This window comes from Asterias amurensis, chromosome 1, assembly GCF_032118995.1.
Source record: "Asterias amurensis chromosome 1, ASM3211899v1".
Classification (NCBI taxonomy): Eukaryota; Metazoa; Echinodermata; class Asteroidea; order Forcipulatida; family Asteriidae; genus Asterias; species Asterias amurensis.
Window position 1 is genome coordinate 19698385 of NC_092648.1, and position 10781 is coordinate 19709165.

At 39.2% G+C, this 10781-nt stretch overlaps 1 protein-coding gene across 2 annotated transcripts; it reads left to right on the plus strand.

Moving 5' to 3' along the window:
• The first annotated feature begins 27 nt into the window (after window positions 1-27).
• On the plus strand, window positions 28-10777 carry LOC139934625 (uncharacterized). 2 transcript variants are annotated; one of them, XM_071928963.1, is made up of 5 exons: window positions 28-136; window positions 1179-1369; window positions 2820-4054; window positions 4808-4933; window positions 6856-10777. In XM_071928963.1, exons 2-5 carry the CDS (start codon window positions 1198-1200, stop codon window positions 6955-6957), a joined length of 1635 nt encoding a protein of 544 aa, XP_071785064.1. In that variant the 5' UTR covers window positions 28-136; window positions 1179-1197; the 3' UTR covers window positions 6958-10777. The 2 variants fall into 2 exon arrangements, with proteins under 2 accessions (XP_071785064.1, XP_071785151.1); XM_071929050.1 differs by having other exon boundaries at window positions 4811-4933.
• The last annotated feature ends 4 nt before the right edge of the window (window positions 10778-10781 follow it).

A 10781-nucleotide genomic window follows, 5' to 3' on the forward strand; every position in this document is an offset into this window, starting at 1 on the left:
TCGACGTCACTATCAAATGATAACTTCCGACAGAGGGCGCGCCAGAGCTAGGCTTGCATGAGAGTTTCAGATGATTTTCCGATACGAAGTGGATTGGACCGATTTATGGGGCTAGGCCCGAGGAAGCCAGCTCGTCGTAAGTCAATTATTATAATACTCTTATTTATAACGATGCACTGTGTAAAAAGTTTACAGAAAACACTGACTTTCAGTGTCAAAAATGTAGGAAAATCTATGGCGGGGGCGCTAGATCATGAGATAGAATGCTGGTCATCTTGCCACCTGACAAGCTCGCCACCAACAAAGTCACCCCCTGCAAAGTCGCCCCCTACCCGGCTCGCCCCGGGTTGAAACAAAGTCGCCCCCTACCCGGCTCGCCCCGGGTTGAAACAAAGTCGCCCCCTACCCGGCTCGCCCCGGGTTGAAACAAAGTCGCCCCCTGGCAATCTCGCCCCCAAACAATGTCGCCCACTAGCAAAGTCGCCCCTGACAATGTCGCCCCCAGCCAATGTCGCCCCCCTAGCAAAGTCGCCCCCAGATGTTGTTCGGAAAATAATTAAGGCTACAATAATTATGGTAAAAAAATATAGTTAAAATATTTTCAATAATACTCGTAGCGCAATCGGTCAATCGCGCTAAAATGTCATTGCGCGATCGACCGATTGTTGCGCGATCGACCGATTGCTGCGCGACCAATTGATCTTAATCAATTTGATTGTTCAATAGTGCAGCGCGATCGGTTGATCGCGCAGATTGACCAATCGCGCCCAACATAAACATGCTCTAGTGTAGGGCGCTGAACATGAAAAAAAAGACAGACTAAAAAATATGAAAATACCAAAGGAATTTTTCAAGCAGTACATCTTAATTGAGTCCTGGAATGGACACAAACTCAGGTTCGATAAATCTAGGAAAGAAAACACTGTGCCCCCCTGCAAAGTCTCCCCCTGCAAAGTCGCCCCCCGCAAAGTCGCCCCCTGACACAGTCGCCCCCCGACACAGTCGCCCCCTGACACAGTCGCCCCCGACACAGTCGCCCCCCCCCCCGACACAGTTGCCCCCCGACACAGTCGCCCCCCCGACACAGTCGCCCCCCCCCCCCCCCCCCAACACAGTCAATCTAACTGAAATAATTTTTTACCAAACTATTAACTACTTCTGTTGTTCACATTTACCAGGAAGCACAGAGTAATTACAATGTCAGCTGGACCACTGAAGAGACTGCGCTCCTCCTCCTCATTGGACCTTCTTGAAGATGGTGACTTAATTCCTTGGACCTTTGTCAGTCCTCAGGCAGAGCAATCTGATAATGAGACATCTACAACTTACACCAAAGAGGGCTGGGCCAATAAGAGAAGACATGTGTATAGTATGTATAGTTCTCTTGAAGTGAATCAAGTTTGTTTTTCAAATTATTTTTAACCGTAGAATCATTCCGTGTCAAATCAACCATTATTCTGAAACAGCCCTGGATGTAATTGGGCTTATAGACCCATTGCATATGACGTTACACTCTCAAAAAGGAGGCAGATCATTGGACAAAAAACTGTGCGTAAAAAGCACACGTGACCTAAGCGTACCTATAGTTTCGCGTATGCAAGGGGGAACTATTGACTTCTTACACAATACAGAATGGCCCTCCGAATAATGTGTGTAATTTGGGGTGTCAACTCTCTTTTGTCCATGTTTGTATACGATTTTACCACCCAAAATGACACCAAAGATAGGCACATGTGAGTACACTGCGCATATTGCCAGGGGTCGTTAGGGGCTTAATTTCACAAACAAAGAGCTAATTAAAGGAACACGTTGCCTTGGATCGGTCGAGTTGGTCTTTGAAAAGCGTTTGTAACCGTTTTTTATAAAATGCATATGGGTAGAAAGATGTTGTAAAAGTAGAATATAATGATCCACACAAACATGCCTCGAAATTGCGTGGTTTTCCTTTTACCTTGTCGACTAACACGTCGGCCATTTATGGGGGTCAAAATTTTGACTCCCATAAATGGCCGACTATGTTAGTTCGCACAGTAGAAGGAAAACCACGCAATTTTGAGGCAAACTTGTGTGGATCATTGTATTCTACTTTTACAACATCTTTCCAACCATATACATTTTATAAAAAACGGTTACAAACGCTTTTGTTTTGACCGACTCGTCCGATCCAAGGCAACGTGTTCCTTTAATATTTATCTTAGGTGTATCATAATTCAAATTATAATTCAAATTGCTAAGCAAAGTTTCATGTCGCAATACAACTCACTATGACTATAATGACAACTCCTCTATACATGACTCTTTAAGGCCCGGTCACACAGGCCCCGATAACAAGAACGAAAACGAGAACGAAAAAATGCACGCCTTGATTGGTTGAATGAGCGTGGATGTATTTGTGTGGAGCATTTCAACCTATAGAATGCATTCTCTTTGCGTCTTGATCGTTATCGATTTCGTTATGGCTGAATGCTGCAGTGTGACTTGTCCTTTAGTGCTTTGTGAAATCAAGCCTCAGAACTGCAACAAAAATGTGACTTATAGTGACTGCATACATTTTATGATACATTTTATTGATCCCTTCAAATGCACACTTCTGTATTTTATATTATATTATATTGATTGGTTTATTTCATAAAAACATTACAAAGGAATGAACAGTATGACAACCGACATGGTTGAATTGCACTAGAACATGTACAGTATAAAAAATTCTGGTCAGTCACAAACATATTTTACCTGTCATGCCATGCTGATGTTACTTAATGTTACTTAGTAAGTTTCTTACAATACTGACACAAAGTTGTGGGTGGTTCTTTTTACAGAAAAGAAGAAAGGAAAGGTTGAGGTGAAGTCTACATCAGAAGCGGCTTCCAATGAATGGACTGATGAAGAAGAATACAGTCTTTGTCAAGTTGTGGCCATCAGTTTGAAAAATGCATCAGGCAGTCAGGGGAAACCCCCTACGGACGACAACCGCCAAGAAAACCAATCTACCCCCCATTCACCACATAATTGGAAAGCTCTACTTGCCAAAAATATGACAAGAGAACTACAGAGTCTGAACATATCGCAGGTACTGGCAGAGTGTTTCATACCCACACACGGGCGCACCGATATTGTAACAAGAGTTAAGTCGAGTGCTTTCCGGCGTAGATTTCTTGGTTTCTTACGCGCCAAAGATGAACAAAATAAACGTCTGTTAGCCGGTATGGAACCTGAAGAGCAAGAAGTCATTTCTGGTGTAGTTGGTTCATCTAATAATTCCGGAGATGATTTTCAGGATGAGGAAAAACAGGAACGACAGAACTCGTCATCAACACTCAGAAAATGTCTCTGGGCGAATAAAAGTAACAAAAAGCTCAAACGAGAAAAACAGTCACAAAGTGGAGAACCAAAACTAATTGTAACTGAGGAAACTGACCCTAACTTTGCAGACGGGCATAAAAAGCGCATCAGTGAATGCATTACTGGGCATCCTGCGAAGGAAACGGTTTTGCGTCAAGATGACAGCAGCTCAAAGGGTGACGGACATGTCAGTGATAAACATAAAGCAACTACAAGAATCTCAACGAGACTCAAGAAGAAACAGCGACAACAATCAACTGATGCAGACACTGACAGCGATAAGGTCAACTCGTCACACTTCTCACCAAATCTTGCAGATGATGAGTCGAATCAAAGTGCTGAGTTTATCAAGAAAGGGCAGGAATTCAGAAAGGAAAGACCGAATGAACAACAAGAAGCAGTAGACTCTGATTCGCTGATACCGGTTCAAGAAGGGTCAAGAACAGGCATGAAGAGAAATGCAAGGACTGTTCAGCAGGAGAATGGCAAATCAGTCTCCCAAAAACTGTCCATGCCTGATGACTGTGGAAAAATGAAAAAGAGTGTACGGACTGGAAAACAGCAAAGATCTACTAAATTTAACAAGGCTCTAGAACAGCCAGTGAAGACGAACAGTGTACCGCAGGTAGACAGACATGAACTCCATACCAGGAATGCCCCAATCCTAGCTGCCATATCACCATCGGTCAGACATTCACAAGCAAATGCCAAGGTGACTAAAAGGCTTTCAGCTTTATTGTTTTGGCTGGGTTATTTGGAACTTACAAAGCGTCAAAATATGTTTAAAATTTACATAAGGAGGCCATTTAAAGGGAGAGTAAACATGTACCTTTTGTAATTACTCCACAAATATGACCATGGGCTTAAAGCCATTGGACACTTTCGGTAAACAGTATTGTCCAAGGCCCACACTTCGTGTATCACAACTTATATATAAAATAACAAACCTGTGAAAATTTAGGCTCAATCGGTCATGGGAGTCGGGAGAAAATAACGGGAAAACCCACTCTTGTTTCCGCACGTTTCGCTGTGTCATGACATGTGTTTAAAATAAATCCGTAGTTCTCGATATCGAGAATTGATATTGTTTTCATGTTTTCTCAAAAAGTAAAGCATTTCATGGAATAATATTTCAAGAGAAGTCTTTTATCATTACCTTCTGTAAACCCTGTAAGTTACTTGTAAATCTGTGAACTTTTAATTTTGTTTCCGTTCCGAAAGTGTCCAATGGCTTTAACAGAAAGAAGGTACTGATTGAACTCAACAGTATCTGTCAGAAAGACTGAGGCAAACCTTTTGTTCTAGCAAACTGCATATTATTTTTACACCCCCAAAACAAAGATACTGACAAAAAAAGGAGACCACCAGCATATGTTGGTAGAGCGCTGGCATGTTTATTTAACACATTGGTTTAAATCCCACTCCAGTCAATTTATATTATTTCAATTCATTTGATTCTATTCAGGAGAATGAGAAGAGGAGTTTCAAGGCATTCAGAAAGAAACTTCTTGACAAGACCCTTGAGGTTCAGCTCAATGGTCCTATGTTGACATCCACTTTCAAACCTCAAGGGAGTAATGAGAAAACTAAGGTAGGGGAAATTTCTTTATTTGTTCATTTATTATTTCATTTATTAATTTTGGTTGTGAAGACAAGACTTTTAGACCTCTATTCACTATACTAACCAACAACCCAATGGGAAAATACAAGACATTTTAAGTTTTAGATGAGTAAAGAAAAATTAGACTGCCAACATAGGGCTAGATAGCTCAGGTTAGAGCAACCTATTAACCTGGAGGTCTATGGTTCAAATCCTGCTTGAGTCAATTTTTCTTTGTTCAACCCAAAATCAAAAATGAATTAACACGTTAAAATTTCTTTCATATCTAAACAGCAAGAAATCTAGTTTAGTTGCCCACGGGGAAAGTTGAGAAGTGGTGTTTTAACAGTTTTAACTACACATTGTATGCTGGACTGGTGTTACTGTTAATGCTGAGTCATCAAGTTACTGCCTAGCAGATGGGCCTGTGCTGATCATCAACCACCTCCTTTTCGACCACCCATTTTTCATCAGCATGGCAGAGCTGTGTTTATTGAGAACTACATTTTATTCTAAATTCACCCTGTTTAACCAACTGAAATACCAATTCCTTAGCTCTATGTGTTATCAATTTGTGTTCCTTATCTTTTGTTATTGCCTATGTCTTTACCCTGCATGTCATTGTGTTTGAGACATGCTGATTGTGAATCCGTATTCTACTACCTATTGGCTCCTATCTTCATCAACATAGCATACATGTAGTTACAGCTGTAATTATAGAGAACCACACTTAGTTCTAATGGAGACTTTAGGACGCTAGGTGGCAGCAGACTTACCAGGTAAATTTCCATTGTTTACATAGTTCTGAGCGTGCGCACATGACCGAGAACAATGGATTTTACCTGGCAAGTCTGCTGCCACCAAGCGTCCCAAAAGTCTCCCATTCACCCTGTTCAACCAACTGATTAGACTGGGCCCCTGTCTTTATACGCAAGGATAAAGACAGGTCGCTGCCGCTAGATCCAGTGATTCCATTGGATAAAATGATATCATTGGATGGGTGCAGTGACATAGATGTCCAAATAGTCACTGCTCTCAAGTCCGCAATGGAATTTGACTGCGTATCTATATGTGAAATGACCGGGGTCAGAGGTCAAACTACACGCCGGTTTTGCAATTTTTGAGGCCGGTCTCTGGCGTTATTCACGAACCTCAAAGAATGACGTCAGACGTTCAGGCTACCAACTGATATGCCATTTCCATAGCTCTCTATGCTGTTAACAATTTGTGTTCCTTCTCTTTTGTTCTGCATGTCATTGTAGTAAGGACACGCTGATTGTAAATCTGTATTCTAAATTATATTGCCATTTCCTTGTCAGTTAGTTTGTGTGTGTAGCTTCTAAAACATTTCCATCCTCCTCTGATCAGAATTGTCTTCCTCAAAATTAATTTTTACAGTATGGATAATTCACACATAAGTATTGATAATTTACACACAATTAGTTTACTTACCTCAGAGGTACCCCTTCAGAAATTGCAAAATAATGAAGAGGTGTTGTATGATATTGGTATTTCATTCCATCCTTGGATCTAAGTAGCACTCCTCCATATTAACTTTGTTAATACAGTAATGTTAATTCACACACAAGTATTTATTTGTACACCTTATAAGAAACTGCAAAATAATTAAGAGGTGTTGTTCAATATTGGTATTTCCCTATCAGTCAGTTAGTATTTTTTATACCTTCCACTAAGTATTTCCATTCTCCTTGGTTCTGAGGTATACTCCTTCAGAAATTGCAAAATAATTAAGAGGTGTCGTTTAATATTGGTATTTACCTATCAGTCAGTTAGTATTTTGTTGTACCATCTATTAACATTTCCATCCTCCTTGGTTCCAAGGTGTACTCCTTGCTCCTTCAGAAACTGCAAAATACTTATAAGGTTTTTATGTGCGTTTTATTTGTATGCAGGTCTGTGAGGGGCTTGACTCGTATTTGATGCTGCAAAAAGTTCAGCAGAATCGCAAGAACATTCTTGATGCTTGTCTGATGGTGCAGAGAGACACTACCTGATGACCAAAGTGATGTTTTCCTTTCCTATTACAATAAATGCAGGCCTGATTCTTTCCTGAGGCAACGAAGGCGATTGCCTCCATGCCCCCTGGTCATTGCCTTGGTGCCCTTAAAATGCTACAATAGAAATTTACAATTTCCTCAATGGGTGCCCTTTACCAAGGCGAAAATACATTGGTGCCCTTGCCCTTTCAAAAACGAAGCATACAGGCCTGACAGTGAATTACTTGGTAAATATTTGGTTTACTTAAGTGTACTTTGTTGTTTATTTGATTGCAATAATGGGGTGGTATTTCCCCCTTGCCCCTCTGGGTCTCACACCCTATGGTGGGGGCCCCACGTAAGCTAGTGGTGAACAAGTCTTCTTCAAGCTTGAAGGTTTATGAGAAGGGCTTATGGTCTCTGTGAATGTCAGTCTTTAGCCGTGTATCTATTGGACTTTTCAGGGAAAGTTTCCGTGACTGGCTTTGATGTAATCCTACCGTATGTTCCCACCTATACCTGGACTTTCATTCCGCGACGTTTGCAAAGCGTTTTACAGTGTAGTCGCGGTAGAGCAAAGCTGTTCCGATTGGACTTTTAAGCGGCTGTGATAAAGCTGACTTCTCTGTCAGCTTACCATGACCGTGATGTAAAACTAACAGGCCGAAGGTCGCGGTAAGTTGACAGGGAGGTCAGTTTACCGTGCGTCCCAATTGCATTTAGTTTTGTCATTCTACAGAAAAGTCCCAGTACTTTAACAAACAAAAAGTCCAATGGGAACTCGGCCTAAGATGTCAGTGTTCTGCATCAGTTAACTGTCAATAATCACATACATTTGTATATTCTTGACACATGCAACATGAAATAGCCACTTTGGTAAATGGTTACAGTATTGTTAATCAATTCTAATGATAGATGGAAATTTTCATCGGGGATAAAGAATAATGATTTTTGTTTTACCCATGTACATTAATGTACACCCGCTGCTAAACTATAGGATTTGAACTGCTTCTAGCTACCGGGCAATCTCTGTGGTCTACCTCCAGTTGGGAAGACACTGCTCTAGAATTGCAAAGGTAGTGGGTTCAAATCCCAACCCCTATACCTGTGATTTATTTTCACAGAGCTCGGTTAAGTACTGAGTATCAGGGGCCAATTTCATAGAGCTGCTTAAGCCAAAAAATTGCTTAAGCACAAAAATACCTCGCTTGTTTTTCACATGTTACTGGCAAAAATTTCATGCCACATACATTGCTTGTGACTGGTATTTAGCTGTTGTTTACTTAGCATAACAATTTAGTGGAGTCTTGGCCGGTAATCTGATTTTACTAAGCAAGGACTTTTTTGCTTAAGCAAAATTTTGTGCTTAAGCAGCTCTATGAAATTGGGCCCAGGTGCTTACGCAAATCGGTGTGTATGGGTCAAACCAAAATTAATATTAATTTCTAATGACGTCAACAAAACATTTGAACATTGAATGACAGACGGAAAGAGCTGGAGTCACAAGACTTAAAGTGCCATGCTTATAGGTACTAAAGTTTTTATTGCCCCATTTCTTCTATTGCAGGTATTGGACTTGTAGTCATTACAGGGTTATATTAATCAGAAAGAATAACTAATCATTACACTTACAGTGAATATTGAATTGTTTGGTACAATTAATTTTGTTCGAAGATAAAGAGTTGTAAACATGGTAAAGTGCCAGAATCTGCCACAAATGGGCGCTAAACAAGCTTAATGGAACAAACATGCGGCTTGTTTTAACAAGTCTAATGTTAAATGTACTATGCAATGTTTTTCATCCTCCTAAAACAACCAAGATAATGTTGCATTTGTAAAGCGCTGGAATCCGCCACAAATTGGGGGGAAAATGGGCGCTTAACATGCTTAATGAAACAAATATGAAGCTTGTCTTATCAAGTATAATGTTGAATACACATGCAATGTGGAGTACATGTACTTCAACTTAAAAAAAAACAATAAAATTCACAATGAGTTTTAAAAATTTGACATTGTTCAGTCAGAGAAAGATATTTTAAAAAGCAAAGAAACTTTGTTCATTCCATCCAGAGCTTTATTTTCCAAAGCGCAAAGATAGCTTCAACTGAAAATGAGATGTCTTTATTGCCATAGTGAATGTTATCTGGAATACATTGTACATGTGCAGATGTTCGATAAAAGGAAAGCTGCAGCTCCACAGATCCTGATGGAAATGGGGTTTGTTTAGATTGAGTTTTTTGTGCCTAATATACAAATTAAAGCGTTAAAGACACTGGACACCTTTGGTAATTGTCAAAGACCAGTCTTCTCACTTGGTGTATCTCAACACATACACAAAATAACAAACCTGTGAAAATTTTAACTCAATTGGTCATCAAAGTTGCAAGATAATAATTGGGGGGGAAAACAGCCTTGTCACACAGAGTTGTGTGTTTTCAGATGCTTGATTTCGAGACCTCCAATCTTTGAGGTCTCGAAATCAAATTCGTGGAAAATTACTTCTTTCTTGAAAACTATGTTACTTCAGATGGAGCCATTTCTCACAACGTTTTGTATTATCAACAGCTCTCCATTGCTCGTCACCAAGAAAGCTGTAATGCTGACAATTGTTTTGAGTAATTACCTATTGTGTCCACTGACTTTAATTAAGACAATTAACATTGGTTTCAAAAAGCTTCACCTAATCAACAATATGCTATAAATACTGTAATCTACATACTTAATTATTTATTTTGTTTGTACCTGCTGCTATTTATGAGGTTGCACTGGCTGGCCTCTGGGCAAGCTCTGTGGTCTGCTACTTCAGACATCTGCTCAAGAGAGCAGGGGGTTGTGGGTTCGAATCCCAGCGCAGTAGTACAACTTTTCCAAGAGGATACTGGAAAGCGCTGAGCTTACAAAAACCATAATGATAATATTAACCCAATAAAATGTTTATATGAAACACTAATATGATCGGAATTATAATAAATTAATATGATGGTTCTTTTGTTGTTGTCTTTCTCTCATGTAAATGTCGTATGTGATTCATGAAAGTGGTTTAAATGATGTCTTAATAATGAACAGTGCCTCTCTCATTGGAAATGTAAAATGCATATCGGGAAAACCCGCTTATTGAAAGATAATTTTTTTAATGATGATGATTAAAAGTAATAATATTTTGTTATGTATACATACTTTGTGAGCTTATTTGTTTGTCAAGAAGAAATCCTCGAGTTGAAATAAATCACTTAAAAATGTTAGATTTTAAGGGGCAAAGATCATCCTAAATTAATTCAAAAATAAATGCTGGCAAATATTTTATGGTAACACAATCTGTCCACAGATCATGAGGAACAAACAATTCATTAAACTCCCCAAATTTGTCAATAGTTTCACGTCTTAATGAAGCAGCTGCATGGTGTTCGTTCCTTAAATTGAAAAATTGCAATTTATGTTTTACAAAAGTACTTAGAAGCCTAAACAAAACACTACAAAAATCAAAAGCATTAAAAAGCAGTTTTACACAACTTTAAAAGAAGACTAAAATGCGAACTAATACAGTAATCTATCAAGTTTCAATTAAACTAGTACATGCATAAGGTTGAAGTATAAAAACAAGCAAAGTAGCAAAATACAATGATAAAGTAATTTCAAAAGCAGTGATTTTCTTAATTATTTGTTAGCACCTTAATATTTGCCAAGTGCTAGTGGTTGAATTTATTACACATGATAAGGATACCTATTATATTATTATCTCCAGCTCTAGAAAATCAACAGATGGAAAATTGTATGAAAAAAAGGCAAGAGTATACTGTAAAACACACTTGATAACATCAAAATAAACCAATAACCAAACCCCC